General features: G+C 38.6%; 1 protein-coding gene across 2 annotated transcripts; it reads left to right on the plus strand.

The window, feature by feature from the left end:
* The first annotated feature begins 797 nt into the window (after nt 1–797).
* Nucleotides 798–20,727, plus strand: grnb (granulin b). 2 transcript variants are annotated; one of them, XM_042398027.1, is made up of 17 exons: nt 798–930; nt 1,231–1,299; nt 3,123–3,263; nt 4,519–4,659; nt 6,112–6,225; nt 6,726–6,867; nt 7,053–7,162; nt 9,036–9,165; nt 9,318–9,409; nt 10,787–10,937; nt 12,041–12,138; nt 12,547–12,780; nt 13,849–14,085; nt 15,327–15,590; nt 15,688–15,921; nt 17,618–17,869; nt 18,216–20,727. In XM_042398027.1, exons 2-17 carry the CDS (start codon nt 1,297–1,299, stop codon nt 18,363–18,365), a joined length of 2,493 nt encoding a protein of 830 aa, XP_042253961.1. In that variant the 5' UTR covers nt 798–930; nt 1,231–1,296; the 3' UTR covers nt 18,366–20,727. The 2 variants fall into 2 exon arrangements, with proteins under 2 accessions (XP_042253961.1, XP_042253962.1); XM_042398028.1 differs by lacking the exon at nt 798–930 and adding an exon at nt 1,047–1,147.
* The last annotated feature ends 2,873 nt before the right edge of the window (nt 20,728–23,600 follow it).

Here is a 23,600-nt window from a genome sequence, read left to right on the forward strand (position 1 = left end):
GTTACTTTTCAGATGAAGATTTGACAAAATGGATAATTGTGTCAAATCCAATCCAAAACCAAAACCAGTGGTTTCCAACCTTTTTGGCTTTTGACATCTTACAAAAAGCAGTGTGTAGTCAGGGTCACATTTCAGATGTCTATGAGTTGTTAACAGCTCCACTAAATAGTGATTTTTCCCTCTAAACTTCTCACATGTTTTCTTTTCAATAAATGTTCAAATGATCCAATATTTCAGCAAAAATCAAAGATTAGAGAAAAAGTCCAAAAACTGAAAACAGATTTGTGTATCAGAACTTTGTTTTTTCTTCTTTCCTCTCCCATTAATCATCTCATGACCCCTCAGATTTATCTGCTGATCCTTTGGAGGGGCCCGACCCCTAGGTTGGGAACCACTGGACTAAACAACTAGCTCCACCTCCAGCAGCTACAACAGTAACATGCTGCTCTAACACTGATGCTTCACTATTAATAATCTAATGATGTCATATATAATAATATATCAGTCAGAGAGACCGAACCACTACTTTTACTGCAATACTTTAACTACATCAAGCTCATAGTACTTATGTACTTTTACTTAAGTAGGATTTTTCATGCAAGACTTTTACTTATAATGGAGTACTTTTACATTACTGTATTGGTACTTTTACTTGAATGAAGGATCTGAATACTTCTTCCATCACTAGCAAAAGGTTTGATAAAAATATTCATATTCAGTCCATGTGCTGAATGTTACTGTATTTGTGTAATGTCCCTTTAAGAAACACACCAAGCTGGAGAGTCACATGAGAGCGTGTCATGTGATTATTGAATTGAGAGTCAAAAAATAGCTTCAGACAGTCCAACCTTGTACTCTCTGAATGTTTTGAAGCAGGATAAAATACGACATATATGTGACCATTCGGACCTGTTGCACCAAACCTGCGAAGTAAGAAAATCTGTCACTGTTTCCCAGATAAATAAAATATTGCAGCTAAGTCATTCAAACCAGCTAGCTGTACTGTTAGCCACCTAGCCTGCTAAGCTAATTTGACTGTGTTGTTTTCCTTTGGATTAGCTACGCGTCTAACGGCAGTTCGCTAATTTCAATAACCGTTAAAGTTGTTTTCGTCTCTTGACATGTTCTCAGATATTTTATACGTTAGGTACTACATTTATTTCAGTATTTCTTAGTCTTTTTCTCACAATAACATGATGATTAATGGTGTTTTTGCTCTTTTTTTTTTAGGTTGTAAGAGGAGTATGCATCACAGTGCTCTTTGTTAATATCAACTCCACAAGTCAGCTTCTAACAATGGTAAAGTAAACCATATAAGTTCATATTTTAACTCATTTTCAATATATTAGCCACTATGTAAAGGTTTCATTTGCATTGGGAAGGTTTTTTCCCATTTATTTAAAGTATAAATTCATAGTTTTTGTTTTAAAACAGCAGTCAGGTGTCCATATTAACAGTGAAAGAGGTTTTCCTCGCTGTAATCATTCCTCCTGTTTATACTGAATATCAAAAGATCCTTCAAATGTGCTTTCAGTGTAAGTGTCGGGGGTCGTTTTGTGCAAAAAATGCATTTAAAAGTTGATGTGAAGCTTATATGAGGCTTCATCAGTCGGAGTTATTGTGGTCAAGTGGATATCTGCCACATTTATAGTCTTTTTAGCATCAAAACAACACTCATGAACCTTGGAGAGAGTAAATATCTGGACTCCCGGACACCTTGTAGCAGATTTATGTGTCAAACTATTGTCTTTTTAGTCACAAGGGCTCCCTGCTGCCCCCATAAATCACACTGTAGTTAATTTTGTTTTCTTTGCGAGGTGAAAACACTGTCTCACTTTCTTCTGCTATGTTTAATTACTTATATACACTTGTTTTCTTACTGTTATGACCTTTATTTGATTTATGAGCAAGCATCACAGTTCTCCCATTTATACATAGATGCAGGGTAATTTATCCCATTAGAGGACCAAAAAAATGAGGTAAACTGGTGGATGAAACACCCTGAGAAAAGGCAATATGTGTGTTTTCTCAATGTATTTGTTGAAACTTCTTGTTCATGTACCTGATGAAGTGTGTGTCGAGTTTCCTTAGAGCTGCAACTATTAGTGAATGAATCGATTAGTTTCCAACTATTAAATTAATCGGCAACGATTTTTATAATCGATTAATTCAAAAGTCATTTTTCTCTGATTCCAGCTTCTCAAATGTGAAATTTTCTGGTTTCTTTACTCTTCTGTGACAGTAAACTGAATATCTTTGGGTTTTGGAGTGTTTGTCGGGACAAAACTAGACATTTGATGACGTTATCTTGGGCTTTGGGAAACAGTGATTGACATTTTTCACCATTTTCAGGCATCAAACGACTAATTGATTAATACTAAAATAATCAATAATGAAAAAAATTGTTAATTACAGCACTAACTTTAATGTTGTAAATAAATATATCAGCAATAAGTCAAACAGTGTGCAAGATTTTTCGCTTTTATTCAACAGCCCTATCACACATTCAGCTTTGCAGAGATAGAATCTTTTCTTTCTTCAAGACTTTATCAGTTGCCACATTTCTGCAGCTCTATTTACATGCTGATGTTGCCTAATAACTTCGTGTTTGTGCAGCTTTTACTTATGATAGATTTAAAAAAAAAAATGCAGCAGAAATAACGCTCAGTGTTTAAAGTCTTAATTATCTGTTCTTCCTTTTTGCCTTGCGCAATTTTTTTCTCTGCAACAGTTACAGCTGACTGAAAGAGTGTGAGAGGAACTAAAGCCCTCATAAGAAAGAGTATATGCATGAAATCTAGTGGCTTTTGGTATCATAGTGCTGTTATATAGGACACGAAATGCGTGCTATAGAAAGATATGTGTGCTATAGATACATGAAAGCGACACGAACATTACAGCAAGAATCTGGGTTTGTTTAGTGTGGAAATCCAGTTTATCAGCTGGAATGCTTGCAGAGCTGCTGCACATACTTACACAATGACTTAGTGGTTTCTCACAGCCAGAAAGAAACACAGAAACCAAGAAGATAAGATAAAATGTGTTGACAATAGCTCAGGATCTTTGTATAAGGTCAGTATTTTATTACCATGCTAACAGCCCTCTGTTCTCCTTGTGTTCAGACCCTGCAGATGGGGATCCTGTGTCTGGCTCTGCTGGGCCTGAGCACAGCGTTAGTCTGTCCCGATGGAGGCATGTGTCAGGACAAAACCACCTGCTGCAAGAACAGCGTGGGAGATTACGGATGCTGTCCACTGCCACACGTGAGTTTCCGTTTATTTATGTGTCTCGATGAGGAGGGAATATTTTAAATTAAACCGCTGGAAGTGCTCATTACTGTACTTGTTGCTTGTTACGGTCAAGTTCAACAGACTTATTTGCCATTTGCACAGGTGCAGAGTACAAACACAAAGGAATTCCTGCACGTTTCTCTGTCATTTAATCAGTGGTGGAGGAAGCGTCGAGATCGAGTAAAAGTAGCAATACTACCATGTAATAACAATATTACAACAAACCTTTAGTTAAGTAAAAGTAAGAAACTATTGGTAGCAAATGTACTTCATGTAAAAGGCAACAGAACAGTGTGAAATGATATTGTATGATTTATTACTGATGCTTTACTGTGTAAGCAGCATTTAGATGTTATAGCTGGTCTATGTGGAGCTAGCTTAAACTACTTTATGTTGTTTTGTAGTTAAATCTATAACAGTGCGTTATATTTTATAACCTGATCAAATATTTTATGTATAAAGTCTGCATCTGCAAAGTAAATTGTAAATATAGCTGTAAAATAAACATAGGGGAATAAAAAGCACAATATTCCCCTCTAAAAGTAGAGGAGTATAATTAAAAATATATTTATTATCTATTTTATTCATTTTTATTTGCGCACATGTACAACAGCATAAAATGCATAAAATATAAATAAAACTGATGTGACAGACAGGAGAGGTCAATTTAAAACAAACAAAAACAAACAAATGTAACACCAATTAGCAGACAATAATCTGTATAAAAACTAGGAAATAAAAAACCAGACATCATGAATTTTAAATAAAAAGACTAAAACAAGGGAAAGATCTACAAAGATGGGGGAGCATAAAGGGGGGGGGGGGGGGGGGGGGGGGGGGGGGGGGGGTTATAAATACAGTTATATACAATATATGCAGAACATTTGGTGTTTGCAGGTTAAATTCAAGTCAGTTCATGAATTATCTCATCACTGATTTCACCACCAGGCCTCTGACACAGTTTAGGTTACGACTGTTGCACCATAAATTTTATGGTCTGAACTTCATTGTGCCACAAGGGTTTATTTTATTAATTGAGAATATGATATGTAGATAATGATATATTACATACAGTATGTACAATGATGTGGTATTGTATTAATATTGCTAACTATACTATTAGCTATTACTACTAATAATGAAGGAGTATAGAGAGAATTTACAGTGAACTCATTTTCCTCTTCCTCTTTTTTAATCTCTCACTATCTCTTGTTAAATCCGTCTTTAGGCTGAGTGTTGTTCGGACCACCTCCACTGCTGCTACGAGGGGACGTTTTGTGATCTGGCCCACGAAAGATGTGTTAACGATACAGTTTCTCTGCCCTGGATGAGTCGACTTCCCACCAAACAGGTCCCTCTCGTTTCTCAGGTAATGATAATAAAAGGCTTTGTCAAGTCGCAGACATGAGTTTACTGTCTCCTCTGAGCTCATTAGATTCATTCTTTGTAGGAAATAAGGGCTGTTTGTCAACCTTTGCTCTAAAATCAATGACGTTCTAGCCGACAGTGATTGTTTCCTCAACTTCAACCTTTAGACGTGGAAATGCAATCATTTGGAGAATATAGGTCAAATAACACATTTGACACATAGACACCATTAGACTTGCTGCATTTGCACTTTGTTTATTCTGATCTTTATTTACTGTTGCAAAAAAGCATACATAGTAAGATATCTTTTATTGAAGTGAACTTTTAGACCTAAACATGTAAAGATTAGTGCGAATGAAATACAAATGACACAAGGACACAGTCAGTAAACAAACAACCTAGTTCAACACTATGTTCCAGGGCAGGATATCTCCACAACTTAATTGCCTGATAGTCATAAAATCTGTCAGTTTTGTATGGATTTCAGTTTTCCACTGAGGATGATTTACAGTGGTTTTGATAAGACCCTTATCTTCTGTCTAGAGCCACCACAGGGGCAAAACGTTAAAATGGTTGTTTAATGGTTGAATTTCCATAAACTTTGCTTTGGATATTCATATGGTGCGTTTCCATCGACCTGTTTTTTATTTGCATTTTCACTTAAAAAAAAAAAAAAAAAAAAACTTGAGTAGAAACAGCAAAAATTTGAAAAAAATGTTTTTTTTTACGCTCGGCTGAAGTGGAAAAGTTGGCGTATCGATAAAATGTGTCAAAGTGCAACAGAAGCATATTTAGCGATTAAATTGTGACATACATGAAGCATGTGACCGCTGAGGAGACCAGAACATCAGATTTGTGCAGCGTGAAGAGGAGAATGTAACGCTTCTCAAATTAATACATGAAACAAACAGATGTGTCATATTTCCATCATATTTTTCTACTTATTATTACTTATTTTTCACTGTTTGAAGTTTGACTGATGTGCTTTTACTTACTTGTTATGCCTTAATAAGGGCTGGCATTCATATGATTGTTTAAATTAATTATATTCGTAGGAAAGAAAGTCTGTGTGCTGTAGAGCTGCAACAATAACTATAAACGATAATTGATTAACCAGTTGTTGTTTTTTTAAAGGAAAAATGTCCAAAATTTGCTGGTTGCAGCTTCTAAAATGTGAGAATTTTAAGCTTTTTTTTTTGGTCAAACATGATAGTAAACAGAATATCTTTGGGTTTTGGACTGTTGATCAGACACCTCGGGCTCTAAGAAATTACAACGGCCATATTTTTTCCATTTCTGTTATAGACAAAATGATTAATCATGAAAAGAATTGATAATTGCAGCCCTTAATCCATATGAATAGCTGTTTTCCTGCCATTGACGTTTTTTTTTGTTGTTTTTTTTTACCATGTGTGCTCTGGTCATTGGTATGCATCGGCTGTGATGCTCGCAGCTCAGTGAGGAAGTGAAGGCAGTCATTTGTCCAGACCAGGAGTCTGAATGTCCGGATGACACCACTTGCTGCCAGCTTCCTGACGGCTCTTGGGGCTGCTGTCCATTAGCCAAGGTAACCTACATGAGCTCACCCTCGCACACGTTCTCACACATACTAAACCACTGTCGCCTAAAAGCACCGGCTCAACACAAACCCCAAGCACTTCACACCAAGAAACCTTTTACATGGTCTGCCGCTTATGTGTCTAGTCATTGTTATTTGGAGAGTCTTACCATCTTAAGATTTTTTTTGGTCATGTTTACAATTTTTGAGCAAATTTAGAATTTCTTCCATACACTAAGCACACAGCGCTCATGTTGAATAGAGACATTTAATTTGTTAACAGGTGTATCTTCAAATTCTATTTAACCTGACAAATACAGTCTTTAAAAATGCATTATTTCTAAATGATGACACATTAAATTGTAGTTTGCTTGTAATGCATTTTGTAATCCTCTCTCCGACTCTCAGCATTCAAGCTGTGTATCTGCACTCAACCATTATCTGCAGAAAACAGTGTCCTTGACTGAAGAGCATCCTGACTGTCAGAAGTTATTTTCCTCTCTCTACAGGCGGTGTGTTGTGAGGATAAGCGGCACTGTTGCCCGGAGGGAACAACGTGTGATCTTATTCATTCGAAGTGTGTGTCTGCCTCACAAGAGTCCTTCTCCTGGCTGGAGAAGCTGCCTGCCAGAAGGAGGGAGAATAATCCAGGTGAAGAATACCTCATTTAGCAGTTCAATTGTTTCTGTTTGCTTGTGTTTTAACAAATCATCCAGTTTGATGATCATTTACTGACAAAACATCCACTTGAAAAATGTCTCTACGGCTATATGCCGATGATACTGTACTAATAATTAATGACCATATTTCTCTCTGTGGTCTTGGTGTTTCTGCAGTTTCTCCTGTGGGTTCAGTGACGTGTCCTGGTGGAAGAAGCAGCTGCCCAGACAGTTACACCTGCTGCTTGCTAACCAGTGGAGACTACGGCTGCTGCCCCTACCCAAACGTAAGCATGACTTTGTTGTAATTACACTTATGTAGATCAGCAAAGAGTTAATCTACAAATTATCTGAAGATTTGCTGCTTCTTGCTGTTTTATATCATTGTAAATCAAATAAATTAGTTCAATTTGTCTTATAAAATAAGCAGTTTGAAGACTTCAATATATGACATGACATGATATGATATATGACCCCAGTTTGGCCAGGGTTTAAGATTTTAGTTACAAATTAATTATTATGTATTTAATTTTTAAAAAATACAATTTATCGAAATAGGTTATATTTCATCCACACAGTCCATTATTTAATGACTGTATTCTGCATTATTTAAGTCTACTTAAGTAAAGATGTGATTTTGGCTCAAAAAAGAATCTACTGAAGCCAGATCATGTGTTTTACTCAAACAAAGTGTGTTTAAAATGTCTTAAACATTCAGTAAACGTTCAGTAAACGTTCAGTAAATGTTGAGTACAGTTAGACCCAGCAGTCTCCATTAGGTTGGGCTAGTTCAAAGTTGTGAAAACAACGGGGGTGTTTTGAATACACCCCCGTTGTTTTCACAGGTAATTTGTTAGTCTGTCCCTCCCGCCGCAGGAAATAATAATGGATCAATCCTGGAAGGCTGTTGATGTAGCACTTTTCTCCTTATGAAAATAACACAGAGATTATTCGACCAATGAGAATTTAGTCGGACGAGAGCATATCGACCAACTAATCGACCAGCAGACCAGCAAACTACAGTCCTTGTATTTTTAAAAACAAAACAACAAAACTGGACAATAATTGACTTGAAATTTCCCTTTTTTTCCTAAATTTGTATCTTCAATCAACAAAAACAGATTTTTTTTTGTGATGCCCACAAAAAAACCATGCAAAATGCAAATAAGAACAAAAATACAAGCTTATTGATATGAGTAACAAAAAAACACAAAATAAGTAAATATTACAGCTACATCAGCAGTTGTGGATCCATTATGAAAAAAACGTGTTACTAAGTGCTTTTCTTAAAGAAATTCAAGACTTTTTACTCTTTGAAAACAGCAGTTTGATAGACTAATCAGTACTTTGGCGTAGAACCCAAAAATGAATATGATTCTTATTTTGCTGTGTTGGGTCATACTTGTGATTCAAATGTTTTAAACATGACTTGAAGGCATGAAGTGTCTTTGGGATTTATTACACCAATAACAAAACTAAAGAGGCACAGGAATGTTGCACAAGTAATAACCCGTCTGTTAGATCAGTAACATTTAATATCACGTATTAAATTACTGTCCCAGTATGCTTGTGTCGACATGCACAGGCACTCATGCTGGGAAGCAGCAAACTTACAGTTATATGCTGCAGTTTTAATCACATCACATCTTCATAATATAATATAATATAATATAATACCCACCAGCCGAAGAAACATATTATCAAGTTGTGTAACTATATCACACCAGAGAAAACGAAAACACCTTGTTGGCGGATCTGAAACGTTGGCTCAGATCATGTACAAACAGGAACAACGACGCCAAGCCAACTGCTCTTTTATCAGGAAGCCTTTGTGTTGTTGCTTAAAATTTGATATATTCATGTTTCAATGCAATATGATGAAAATTTAATGCAACATTAGTGTGCACACAGTTGTTGTCATTTCACAGCTGCCCTTATGATGCTCTTGGGTATATTTCAACGCGGGTGTGGTGAGGATGCGGCAATACTGACATACATGTTGGTTTGTGGGTTTTATTGGAATGAGATAAAGGTTCATGGTGAGAGATTGAAGCTGTCAGAGCAGAGAACACTGAACTGAATGTGGTTGTGTTTGTGTGCAAAAACAGCAAACTTACATTCTTTGACTCACTCTGTGTTTGATATTTTAATCATGTCCAGGCCATGTGCTGCAGCGATCACCTCCACTGTTGCCCTAGCAACACAATATGTGACCTCGAGCATGGAGTCTGCAAGTCTGGTGAGATGCGAGTGCCGCTGTTGAAGAAGATCCCGGCTATCTCAAATGACGGTAAGCAGTTATCACAGTAGAGAGGCTTTATATTCATTTAACATGTATGTCCCACTGAATGTATTTACATCAGTTTCAGAACTAAAAAGATGAAAAGGAAACAAGTATCGATCATTGAATCCTGTGTCTGTTCTGTCTTTTCATCCTGTTAGTCGAGTGTCCAGACAAGAAATCGGCGTGTCCTGATCAGACCACATGCTGCCAGAATGAAAACGGCACATACGGCTGCTGTCCTATGCCCAGTGTAAGTTGCTCCAGTAATACAGCAGACATCACCATCCAAACCAAACCAGCTCCCGTGAGCCGTGTTGCCAATTCAGCAACTTTCTTTTCTCTTTCCAACTTTAAAACCACTTTATCGACTTTTTTTTAAAGCACCCAGACAAATCTAGAGAGTTTCTGGGCAGACCTTACCTCCTCTCTCCCTCTTGAAGAAAGTCGCCAACATTTTTCAGTGAATGTACTCTTATGTGGTCGTGGACCGACTCAGACGAGCCAGACAGAAACATAAATGAGCCGTGAACGTGCATACCTACAACTAATCACTGATCCCTTCTGTTTGTCTGCAAGCGCTCCTTCTTTTTTGATTTATTCTAAATTATTGAACTATAATTAAGTGTACAGATCCTCTGTGTTCATGATACTTCAGTTCCACAGTCTATATAACAGTCTGCATTAAAGTTCTTGATATTAGAGGTAGAAGTAGATTCATATTGATGAGATGATAGCTTGAAAAATAGTAATAGCTAATGTTAAAGCTAGCTAAAAAACTCTCTGGCTTCTTTGTATTTCTTTCAACCAATCACAGCCCAGGATGCAGCGACGTTGCCCCTGCAAAATAGTGTCGGGATGAGAACTTGTATGAGTCATGGCATTAGAATAGCTAAATCCGTATGTCGACTACGTGATACGCCTTGCACTGATATAAAAAGACAAACATAACTTGCCATTTTCAGCGCGTAGGTTGCTAGCTCAGAGGTTGTTGTCGTTTACCGTAGCGACACGCAGACAGCGGAAGGGGAGCAGATTGAAATAGTCGGCTTATCCCCGACACTCTACATCCGGTCAGTCAGACTAAATTTAACTTGACTTTGTAACTCATTTAAAAAATATTTTAGCAACACCGCCCACAGGCCCCAGTTTGGTCAGAGCTCCTCCGTCTAATTTGTTGGGTTATTTGGGGGAGTCTAGTTTTTGCTGATCAGATGTTGTGTTTGTTGAGAATTGTTGAACAGTTTATAACTATGTTGTATCAGTGTAGTCTCAGAAAGAGTTTCATGTGTAAAATTAATATAATTGGCATCAGTTCAATGCAGAACATACTTAAAGATATTCTTATGACATCACTGTTCACTCAATTCTGTGCCTGAAAATGATCAAACCCAATCTTAGCAGCTCTTTATCAATAAATATCTGATTAATTAAAGCACAAATCACATTATTTTTGAAGTTGTGCGTAAATATCGGCTCTACATTAGTATGAATCAGGTAACTTTACTGTATATGGATCTAAATACTGCTACAGCACTGACACAAACCAACAAACTGCTCAATTTGGAGCTGAAAAGCATCAATTCAGCCTTATATTGACACTGATTGTTACTTTCCTCTTTTCTTCCAGGCTGTTTGTTGTTCAGATCACATCCACTGCTGCCCTGCAGGCACAGAGTGCGACTTGCCTCACAGCACCTGTGTGTCCGCTCAGGGAGAAACCTCCATGGCCGTTAAGATCCCTGCAGCTGTGACCGAGCAGCTGGCGGCTCAGAGCAAAGGTGAGAGTGTGACAGTCACCGTCACCGGGGGAGTTAGCGACCGTGTTTACATGCACACAAGCATCCAGGATATGTGTTGATAAGATTAACACTTTATCCAGGTTTCTGATCATTCTCATCAATACAAGTTATATAGTAATCAGTCAGTATAACAATAAAATGATGCTGAATGATGATCAATACGCTGAAATAAAGTCTGACTGGTGATGCAGACAGCCAGAAACTAAACTGTGTTCATCCTCAGAAAAAAGAAGCTGAGATGTTATGATCGTGTCTACCAAGATAGAAAGAACCAGGTTTTTCATGTTCCATGTAAAGGTCATATCCCGAATATGATCAGAACCAAGATAAGACTCAGAACAGGGATATTAATGCACAAGTAAACACACTCAGACACACCTTGCATTCGTCTGGAGGAGATTTTCCAAGATCCTCCGGATCAAACTCTGTAAATATTTAATTACAATTGAATCAGTGTCTCTAGCATCTTGATTTAAGGTTGTGCAGATGCTCTACATCATCCACTTCGCCCTAAATTCATTGTTGGTGGAGCAGTTTTAGGCTTTTTGTTTAGTTTTAAAGGGAAGTTACAATTACCTCAAACCGTGACAAGATATTCATGCTGTTTGCTCCATATATTACGTTTTGATGACTTGTGGTGTGAAGGTTATACTGTAGTCGTCTGGTTTCTGGCTGTGATGCTGTTTATGTTTCGTGATAACAGGAATAACAAACAAGAGCTGCAACAATTCAGTCATTATCAATATATTTTTGTAGATAATTTGTTTCGTTTTGTCTGTAAAATGTTTTTTTGTTTTTTTTTTTTAAAAAAAAAGGTGAATAATGAGTTTGCAGAGCTCAAGGTCTTCAAATGTCTTCATATAAACGATATAAATTCTCACATTTGAGAAGGTGGAGTAAGTGACTGTTTAACATTAATAAGTTATTTAAATGATGAATTAATTATCAAAAAGTTGTTGTCTGTCAGTTAATTAACAGTTTCAGCACTATGACTCATTATAAAACAGTCAACTGATTAGTATTTAGAGAACAGTTTGCTCATGTGTGCATTGACGATAATAATAATTCTGCTAATCTTTCAGCGGGTGCCGTTCCCTGCAATGACTCTGTGGCCTGCGCCGACGGAACCACCTGCTGTAAATCATCAGAGGGACAATGGGCCTGCTGCCCCTTACCTAAGGTACCAGCATACTAATGCGTATGAATCAGTGTTTGGCTTTCTGTCCAGCTGCACAGAACTGATTACTAAAGCTGGTGATTCATTTCCTGTCTGCGGCGTTTTGACTTATAGCTGTCGGTGATCTCCGCAAACAGCCTCTCCGCTGATGGACGGTCTTTATAGTTGTTCAGTCGCACTCAGGGAAATTTGTTTTGTTGCAGCACTCTGCTAAAGTGTGTAGAAGTAAAAGTAACATGATCATTTATTCGGTCTTGGCTTGTGTTCAATTTCGTCGTCTATTAACGGAGGTCGACACCAGGTTATTAAAGCGCTGTTCAGAAAAACCAGCCCATAAATCACACGGACAGGCTTTGTATTATTCTAATTAATAAATATAAGATGCAAATTAGTTATTTCTCCTCCCCGCAGGCCGTATGTTGTGAAGACCACCTGCACTGCTGTCCTCACGGCACCATTTGTAACCTGGCAGCTTCTTCGTGCGACGATCCTACGGGCAGCGCCGTGATGCCCTGGCTCGGACACGTACCCGTCTTCCCCTTATTGAGCGATAACAGCAAGTGTGACAAATCCACATCCTGTCCAGGAAAATCCACCTGCTGCAAGACCGCCAGTGGAGGCTGGGCCTGCTGTCCACTGCCTCAGGTAAGTGAGTAAATGGGGACACTGTGAAGGTTAATCCACAATTTAAGTGTTTTTTTACTCTCCAGGTTTTGTTATCTGGTGCGTTTAGTGAAGGCTAATCTCTACTGGCAACCGTTTAAATCACACAAATCTCCCGCTGTCTTCACTGTATGTCGTGAGCTTACTTAAAAATCACCTATAATTTATTACATTTTCGCAGTTTAACACACATTTATAGTATATTGATTTAATATACGCCTCCTTTCACTCAAAAATGCGTCTTTTTTTTCTTGTTCCTTCAGTTGGATGATGTTCTCGTCTCTCTGCAGGATGATCTATGAGCAGAATTTGTTTCACATTCATCTGCTGAAAGTTTCTCTTCGTTCACCGTAAATCTTTTGAGTTTAAGGCGTTTAGATACGAGCGTGATTTATGACATCATAACTGGTCCGGAGCCGACGGCGGTCCGGTTTGCAACTCACACGAGTGTGATGGGGAAACTCGAAGCCTCCGGTGAAGTACGAGACGTCTCGCGTCCAACAGTGAAACTACTCAAATGAAATATGTTTGCATATATAGATTCTTTGTTTTTAATGAGGGAGACAGAAGAGACGTCATTTTATGAATTTCTGACTAGTTAATCAAACTTTTTTTTTGTGGAAAAACCGCATCAGACACAAATTATTATTCAGAGCAGAGTATTTAATGTGTCTTAAAACATGTCTGGAGGGAATCTTTAAATCATAAGCAGTGCTAGTTTTTCCTGTTTTAGAGCTTTTTATTATTTATTTCATACTTTAAACTTAAACTTTTAGTGAGTAGCTAATCGATCAGTTGATTATCAAGCCGATATAAGTAGGTGGAGCTGCAAGTTTTTATGATACATACTTTAAAGGAGACATATTCTGCACATTTCCAGATCTCTATATTTATATTCTGGGGCTCTACAGGAACATCTTTGCATGATTTACAGTTAAAAACTCCTTATTTATCATCGACATCCAACATTATAGCAGCATATATGTGACAGGAAATCACAAAAAGCATGTTATGTCCCCTTTATATTCTTATATTCTGTTTACCCGCCAGGCTGTTTGCTGTGACGACCACATTCACTGCTGCCCTCACGGTACCGTCTGCAACCTGGAGGCTGAAACTTGTGACGACATGTCGGGCCTCTTACCGTCCGTCCCCTGGGCATCAAAAGTCCCCGCTCTGACCTCGGAGCTGCAGGATGAGAAATGCGACAAGCAGACGATGTGTCCGCGAGGCACCACCTGCTGTAAGAAGATCTCTGGACAGTGGGCCTGCTGCCCCTTACCTCAGGTCAGTGTCTTCTCCACGGTTAAAGGAAAGCATTTTAAGAGATGTTGACGATGGGTATTGTGTTTCTTGTCAACTGTAATAGAGTTAAAGACGTCGGAGGAGTTATTTTAGGCTTAAAAGTTTATTTCCTGTATAGATGATGTTAGATGACTTTCAAAGCTTGGATGGACATAAAATCTCCTGGTTCAATCAGATAAACAACTGTATTAAAAATATCTTGTTCTTTGATTTTAAAAAAAAGGTGCAAGTCTGTGTGTGGAGCGTTGCGTGCAGCACTCACAGCGAGGTGAAGCTACAGATCACACTTTCAGCAGTTTTAATCACTTTACTCTCAGATTCTGCAGCGACGCCGTGATGTTTTGTTTCCAGCTGTGATGTTGAAGTGTTTTGAGTTTGCGTCTGACTGGCTTAATGTCCATCAACAGAAAAGTATTTAAATCAATTAATCTTTTTTTGTTTGTTTGTTAGTTTGTTTTTTATTTAAAGAAATAATAGTAAAATTAGTGAATTCCAGCTTCTTGAATGTGATTATTTTCTGGTTTATTTAGTTGTCTATGTGAAAACTGAATATTTTTGGGTTGTGGACAAAACAAGATATTTAAGGTTGCACCTTGGGCTCCTGGAAAAACATTTTATAGACCAAACGACTGATCAATTAATCAAGAAAATATTCAACACATTAATCAATAATGAAAATCATTAGTAGCTGAGATATTTGAGTCTCGTCCAACATCCGGAGAGTCACTGATAGCATGGCTAAAAAAACAATCTTTCAGAAACTACATTGAAAATAACTAATAATGAATTTAAAACTAACTAATATAAACCTTTATTATTATTAAATTATCCAGGAGACTCCTGTGTTTGCATGTTGAGGAACATTAAGCTCATCCTGATGTTTAGATGCTGTAGATCACAGAAGAAGAAAAGACAGTGGAATAAAACAGCTTTTCTTTTTAAAAGAGCAACATTTTAACAGTGTTGAAGGTTTTTTTTCCAGATAGGAGATCAGAGTGTTAAATCTTAACATGGATCCAGTCGTATAACACTCATATCATCTGAACAGATGTTGGTTTCTTGGACAGAAGAAGAGCAGGAATATATTAGCAGGGCATTCTTTAAGTTTTATGTCATTTGTTGAAAGTTATGTTGCATAAAATCTCCCCGGCTCCCCGCTAGTTTCTTACATCCGTGGAACTGAAAATCGGACACTTAGAGGGATTTCTGTCGGTATTTTCCAGGCTGTGTGCTGTAACGATCATGAGCACTGCTGCCCCAAAGGCTACAAGTGTAACGTGGCTGAGCAGACTTGTGACAAGCTCGGTGAACGCAGCCTCCCCTGGCTCCAGAAGATACCAGCCCTGCAGAAGGTTCCCAGACAGGCTGTTGGCAGTCCAGCTCGGCCAGCCAAGAACATGTGCGACGCCCAAACCAGCTGCCCCGAGGACACGACCTGCTGCTTCATGAAGGACACCCACAAATGGGGCTGCTGCCCTCTACTGAAAGTAAGTGTATGATTATTCTGAGCACCTCACACTCATTGAAAGTGATTGTGAATTTATGAATCTATGAAGCGACAGAGTAACCTTTCCTGCTCCTCAGGCAGTCTGCTGTGATGATGGAAACCACTGCTGCCCCAGCGGTCACACCTGTGAACCCCACCGGTCCTCCTGCTCAAAGGGCCCCCACGTTATCCCCTGGTTCACCAAACTGAGCGCCATGACCGAGCCGGGCGCCGTCACAGACGTTAAATGTGACGACAAGAGCAGCTGCGCTTCAGGAACGACCTGCTGCAAACTGCAGTCAGGAGAGTGGGGATGCTGCCCTCTCGTCAAAGTATGTACATCACTGACTTCCTGTTTATGTCTGGAGGTTAATTTGATGTAAGAGCATGTATTTGTGTAACTGTGAGGAAGCTCTGTTGGGTTTAAAATGCATAAACGTTGAGTTAACACTGATCAAAATGTGGTGGTGAAAGTCCCGTCTGATTAGATAGTGGCTCTTTTAAAAAGCGCTGATGTTTATTGATCTTTTTCTCAGGAATCGAAGCACAGTTGGCTGCGTGGCTGAAGACCATTTCCATGTAAAATGAGTAACAGTTAACCTCCTGTTTCACAACATGAATACATAAACAGTAGGTCTTTATTACTGTAGTTTTGTTAGTTTAGTCCCTTCGTTCCTGCTGGAAAATCCTACTTTTTATTCCTTAAAAAATACAAACAACCAAACAAAAACTTTCATTTTCAAGTAATCTGTTGATTGTTTTCTTAATGAATCATCTTTAACCCTTTAACATCCACCAGGTTGCCGGTGACCAGCTTAAGCCAGTTGTTAGCAGCAGCATCACGCAGTAATGAGTCAAAGCAACTGGCACAATTTGGCCAATTAGAGATGATTGGAGAGGTTCAGTGACACCACAAACTAAAAACTCCCCAGCTCCCATTAGGTTAGGCCTAGAGGTCTACAGGTTGACAAAATGTAGAAGGTTTATGGTGTTCTACATAGTTCTGGCATAAAGCATGTCTTAATTATTGTTATTCAAATATGACTCATTATAGACGAGCTTATTTGAACTGATGTAGTTTTGTTTGTGTTGTAGCCACATGCTAAACAAACACATTTCCAGAAACTAGAAGATGTCACTTGTCAAATGAAGCCTGATACATGAATCATGGCCTTACAGGTCTTCTGTTATAAGCTTTTCCATTTGGGTGTGCCGAATAGGTGAAAATTCTATAAAAAGGGGTTAAAACGTCAGAAAATGGTGAAAAATATCCACCACTGTTTCCCAAAGCCAAAGATGCAACCTAAAAAGCCGTCTTTTATCCCGATCAACAGTCCACAGCCCAAAGATATTTAGTTTACTGTCATGGAGGACTAATGAAACCAGAAAATATTCACTTTCTCTTCTTAAACTGATTCAAAACGATTAATCGATTATTAAAGTAGTTGGTGATTCATTTTCTGTCACTCGACTAATCGTCGCAGCTCTTAACAAAATACCGTGTACGTTCAGCTGACAAGTTAAAATCCTTTTTAAATGACATCTACTTCTGCTCCCTCACTGAAAAAATCCAGAATCTATGAATATGTAAACATTTTTCATTACCAAACTTAAACTGCTGGACACCAGATGTTTCCTCCTTCACTGTAAAGTCCATTTTCAGTGTCTGAGCACCGCAGGCTTCAAGTTTCCACATCACAGTCGTCAAAGTCGCATACCGGACCAAAATTATCCAAACTAGTAAAGATGTGACAAATAATGATTGTAATACATGTGTTAAACTGAGATTTAAGGTGAGAACAGAGAAACTTTCCTCCTTCAACAGATGGAAACAAACATACATCATTCTGCACAGAGAAAAGAACAACATCCAACTGAAGAAACAAGATTAGGAGGCTTTAACATCGTGGTTTTAAATTCACAACCCTACCAGGGGACAGAACTGACTGGCCACACCATTAACTGATAAACCAGTCCATGTTTAAATGTGTTGTAAAGCGCTGACGTGTCGTTCCGTCTCCTCTTCAGGCCGTGTGCTGTGCCGACCACGAGCACTGCTGCCCTCAGGGCTACACCTGCAACATGGAGACAGGAACGTGCGAGAAGAAGGAGCACGACGTGCTCATAAACACCCTCCCTCAGAGCGAAGTGGTACGTCCCAAGCAGAGAGACGGCAAGGCTGACGTACCATGTGACAGCACGGGGAAGTTTCACTGCCCCGAGCAAGAAACGTGCTGTAAGATCTCAGCCGCAGAGTGGGCCTGCTGCCCCACACCCAGGGTACGCTCATACATCACTCTGACCTCTCACTCGATCATTTCCTTGTGGGGAAAATTGATTTCATGAGTATTATAGTGACATAATTTGATGTGATAGCTCTTCTGCCTCCTCTGGAATGTGGATAATGTGACCAGTGAACATTGTGTCACATGATGCAAAGCAACTCTGTAATCAGTTGTGTAAGCTTTCCTGTTTTCCGCCTGTCTGTGGTTCCATTTAGTGTTTTTTTATTGTTCCACTCTTTTCTTGACATTAGTCTTAGAGAGCACCGTGCTCTCCACATGCCTGGAAAGACACTTGCAGCATCTTATCAACATAGTCTCATTGTTGTGTTTGTTTTTGGCAGGCTGTCTGCTGCTCGGACTCCAAACACTGCTGTCCCGCCGGATACTCATGTGACCTGCAGGCTGGAGGTTGCACCAGACAAACCCAGCTGACCTGGGACATTTTCTTTGGGGACAGAAAGACAGACTTTGTCCCCCGTGGTGGACTTTAATCCCGCTAATGTGCAACTGTCTTCGTCAATTTTAAATACATAACATCTATCTCCAGCTCATGTCATCTGTGGGCAGTGAGGGCTTTTCCCACTTCCTGTTTGTTTGTTTTTTTTCATTCATGGAAGTGTTTTTGTGTGTAGTTGTGGAGAAGACTTTTGGTTTTTGGTGCAAGACATGAAAAAATCCCCTGAATGCTGCAAGGCTACATGAGGTAATTAAGATGTTTTAATGAAGTAGGAATGTTATCAGCTGACAATACACTGAAATGTATCTTGAAGTGAGAAACAGTTTGCAGGAGTATTTTCATGTTTTGCACCTGTCAAAAAAAAAAAAAAGCATCACCTTCACTGAAATCATATTCTGTATATACAGATAACAACTATGGGAAGTATAGTAAGGACGCGCTGCCACAGAGTTGGGTCAGATGAAAGATGAGGCTTTTTCTTATCATCAACAAATCTCATTTAAAAGACCAAAACCAACCACGTGTCGGTCCGTCTATCAAAACTTCCTACTCCGTCTGTGGAGTATAAGCACACTGTCCGCTATAAGCACACCGTCAGCTATAAGCACACTGCTCCCACTGAAGACGTCAGTCATCCTAACACTGCTGGGAAATGTAGTTTTTATGAAACGTTACTGAAATAGAAGTCTCTAGTGCATTTGTCTGGGACAATTTTCAGCCACAGATTTTTAGTAATCTTAGTAAATCCTATAAATGCTTTAAAAAAAAAAAAAAAAGCTAAATTGAAAACTTGCATTGATGCAAAATTTTGTGCCCCTGATAGTAATTTCAACAGGCTTAATAAATATCCCCCCCAAAGCTAACTTAAAGACATCAAAATTAAATAATCATTCCCATTTCGTGATCATCTGTGCACCAGAATATTTGAGGGTTTTGTCGAGCCTTCCCATAAAATTTGGACCCAACTCAGGCCTGGAGTCGGTCTCTGATACTTGGAACCACGAGGACCCGAGAAGACATCCACTCCAGCAGCAGCAGGACGGTGTATGTGGAGTTCAATGAAAATAAACTTCAACTGTGTGTGTGTTCATGATAATAAAGGGGTTAATTGATGTGTCTTTAACAGTTTTTGGACAAAAAAATGCAGCTCTATTGCACAGAAGAATAAGATACATCGAGCTTCTGATACACAGAAAACACCAGTAGAATCACTGTGTGCTTTGGTATTTCTGTGGGATTTGTTGATTATAAGAAACATGCACAAAATCACCAGACGTATCCTTTAATTAGCTTCAGGAAGTTAAAGCTGTCTGTGTCCTTCGAATGTCAACCAGCTTTACTGTTTTTTGATCATTATTATTGGAAGTGAGTAATTGCCCCAGAGCTGTTCCATTAAAGAGAAACATGAATGTACTTGATGCCTTATTGTGGGCAAAATTAAACCGGAGATTCATTTAAGATTAACACGTCATGTTTGGTCCAACAGTAGTCGTTTGTATTGTCATGTCCCCTCTTGTTGAGGAAGCAGCATTTTGTTTTTTTTATTTGCTTGAAGAGCACAAGTTGATGACTGTTAATCTGCTGGTCCGAAGGCAGTTTAACTAAGTCACACAGCTGATTTTTTTGTGTATGTTGATTTTATTTCATCTTTATTTTTTCTGTGATTTAACAAGGGGTTAAGAAACTTTTAAAAAAGTGAAGATTAATTTAATGTGAAGCAGATAGAAAGATAGAAATAGTGTCTTTACGTTTGGTTAAAGCAAAAGACTGCAAATGACACGATCATACAAACAGCTCGTGCCTTCTAAAATTTCACTAAGAGGTGCCGGTTGGTCAGTATCAAATGTCTGATTTCTGCTTGAGGAAAAGTCTTGTCAATCATTGGAAAGGAAAAAAATATGCTTTCACTTTGTGTCTTGGACAGCTGTGTCTGGATTTTCTCTAAACGCGGCCAAGAAGTAAGAGCCAAAGCACATCGTAATGTCATGAGGAAACAAATTCTGGTCTCGCTCCATTACCAGAGAACAAAAAAACTCTTGAGACGATACCATGTGTGTGTGTGTGCTAAGATTTTTAACTGAGATTAGCTTGTTTTGTCTAAAGGAGAAAAAAAAATGTTTGTGTTTGAACGGCAATCACAGTCAACTTTCCAGTTATTTTCAGTGCAGCAGCTCTAGATCCGTATCATCATCAAGTCTTCTGTCTTTTTGGGAGCTTCCCAACATTGAAGGTCATAGGAACACTACTATTGAATTGTGTATTTCATGAGTTTTTTTGTTTTTTGAAGGCCTCAAAACCATTTACAGATCATGAGGAAATTGTAATTTTATTAGATTTACTTTTTACAATTTTAAAATTGGACACATGCTGAAATAAAATGTGAAACATGTCGTTGATTTGCATCGATTCCAGACTCTTCTGTCAGCTGAGTCAACAGTTTAATTTCCATTTTTTAGATACTTGTCTGTTTTTTGTTTGTTTTTTTGTCCCCTGCTGTGATTTGGACAATTTTTGCAGCCTTTAAAAAGAAAGATTTAACTTTGAGAAGAGGGGTGGGGGGCTAAATATTCCAGAGTGAAATAAAGTTCTTCGAAATATCAGTTTGGTCGATGTGATAAATTCAGTGAGGTCATCCTCAAAGTTTATCAGTTGACAGGATGTGCAGACACTCACAGAACAAGCCCACACACTTCCTCCCTCCCATATCCTCTTACCCCCTCCACCCCCACCCCCACCTCCCTCTTCCATGTCATCAGAAAGTTGTTGTGGCGACCCGAGTAAATACACCAGGAGGCCCGCTGTCCCACTTTTACAGTCAGCTTGGCAGCCCGGCCCTGCCAGGCTGATAGAGGATCTCTGTTTTATCATCCGCCCTCTGGTGGCCGCAGAGCACTTTCTGCTCGAGTTGAAAACAAAAGGCAACACATGCTGCCTCAGCTCAAAATGAGGTCAGATACTCCTCTCTTCTGTGTGGCTCCATTGTTAAGGATCTCCAGGACGGTTATTTATGTGACCACTCTTCAACACAGACTGCTGTCTTTGTAAGCAGAGCTGTGGAAGAGAGTCGTCTGTTTGCACTGTTGAATTAATTTAGGAAGTGCTTTTTAAAGGGGAACTCCAGCGGTTTAGTGGTGCATCTCAATTAAGTTGGAGGATTTGTATGTGACAGATTTGAAAAAGAAAGGTCAAAATCAAAAAAAGAAAAAGGAGAAGCTGAGATATCCTGACTCATAGTTCCTAGAATGGGTAAAAAAAAAATGCTGGATCCTACAGTTCCCATAATGCAACTCAATAGCAGCTTTAACTAGACCGTCCCTGCAAGATGAACGCCCATGTCTTTCAAACCAAAACAACAGTTTTAATGCAGGTTTTCTCTTTTAAATCTCTCATCTCTAAACCTAAGTTAAGTTGAAGCATCAGTTCATGATTGGAAGAGGTTTTTCTTGCTGTAATCTTTGATCCTGTTCATACTGACCATTAGAAGATCCCTTCATAATGCACAAACAATGTAAGTGATGGAGGACACAATGCAGTTCTCGTTTTGTGCAAAAATATGTTCAAAAGTTTATTTGAAGCTTGCATCCAAATGAGTCAAATCAAGAGAATATCTTCCAAAGTTTTAGTCATATTTCCTCAGTCAGCGTTCCCTTGTTGAATTGCAGGAATAGTGACTATAAGATGGGAATTTGGTACTAAAAAGACTAACTTTGGATGATTACAGCAAGCAACAACTTTTTCAATGTTCATAAGGACACTTGACTATTGTTTTAAGACAGATTTAACATCATCAGGGTCATTTTCTCCAACTTGAAAGCTCCTTAAAAGCCAAAGAGGGTTATACAACTGAGTAATGTATAAACTGATCTTCATGTGTAAAATCAGCAGTGCCCTTTAAATGTTAAAGTAATAGTTTGACATTTTGAGAAATTTATTTTTGTTGTTGTTGTTGTTGTTGCCCAGACTTGGTGGAGAAGATAAACACCGCACAGACGTATCTGTCCGTTATGTTAAAAATAAGCTACAGCCACCAGCTGGTTAGCTTAGCTTAGCATAAAGACCGGAAACAGGTGGAAACAGCAGGTCTGGCTCTGTCCAAAGATAACAAAAGCTGCCTATCATCATCACCTCTAAAGCAACACGTTTTGTTGTGGTTTTATGGGGGAGTTACATGTTTGAACTATCCTTTGGCCAAGTGCAGTGACAGGCTAGCTGTTTCCCCCTGTTTTCAGTCTTTATGCTAAGCTAAGCTAATCGTCTGCTGGCTCAAGCTTCATATTTAACGGACGAATGTGAGAGTTTTCTCATCGAACTCTCAGCAAGAACATTGTCCTTTTTCCTCAAAATGTTCCTTTAAACAGACTGATAGAAGAAATATGTTTGGTTTTATTGTTGATTTATACCAATTAAAAGCTTTCAGATATCCACATCAGCATTCACATATTTATCAGTTTAACTAATTAATAACTTTCTGTAAAGTAAATGAGACCTAAAGAGGCTCAAACAACCCTGGTGAGGCTTTTCAGTTCTATGTATAGCTGACTTGACCTGCCAACAGCAGAGAGGACTGAAGTGACAAAAACCCATTGACGTATGAGCAAACTTTCTCCTCAGCTTCACTATTGGTCAGTCACTGATCCCATTCAGATGTTGCCAGGGAGAGGGACCCTCCGACCCAAATCACACACACTCACACACACACACAGCACTCTCAACACTCCCCCCTCTGGTATTTTGTTAATTCCCAAAGGAATGTATAGATTCCAGTCATCTCTATTTGGGACAGCAAATGTTTTGGTGGAGACGAGCCTGCATTGATGAGTTGGTGCCAATCACCCGCATGTAAAAAGAACAATGTTAGCAGATGTTATTGTTGTTTTTCTGTACTGGAAGTTGATTACACAATGAATTTATCCATTAATATAATCTAGAAACATGACACTTGATGACAAAGATGTATAATACTCACTCTTTGGGATGTTTAACAGGTAAAACATGCAAATTTGTTATTGCAAAATCTGTCACAATCAAATCTGACTTGATGACACTTTGTGATCTGATTTTGCTCCTTAAAGTAAAAAAACAACACTTTTGCTTGAATCTTTGAAGATTTACATCTAAGTCAGAGGATCCATTGTTAAAAAGTATACTTAATTGTGCATAATTTTAGTATACTACATATACTTGCATGTGCACACATGATTTATGTACTTAAAGTGCACCATTTTTGTACAAACACTAAAACTGTAGTTAATGTATGAATGATTAACAC

Source organism: Thunnus maccoyii, chromosome 20, assembly GCF_910596095.1.
Source record: "Thunnus maccoyii chromosome 20, fThuMac1.1, whole genome shotgun sequence".
NCBI classification, from domain to species: Eukaryota; Metazoa; Chordata; class Actinopteri; order Scombriformes; family Scombridae; genus Thunnus; species Thunnus maccoyii.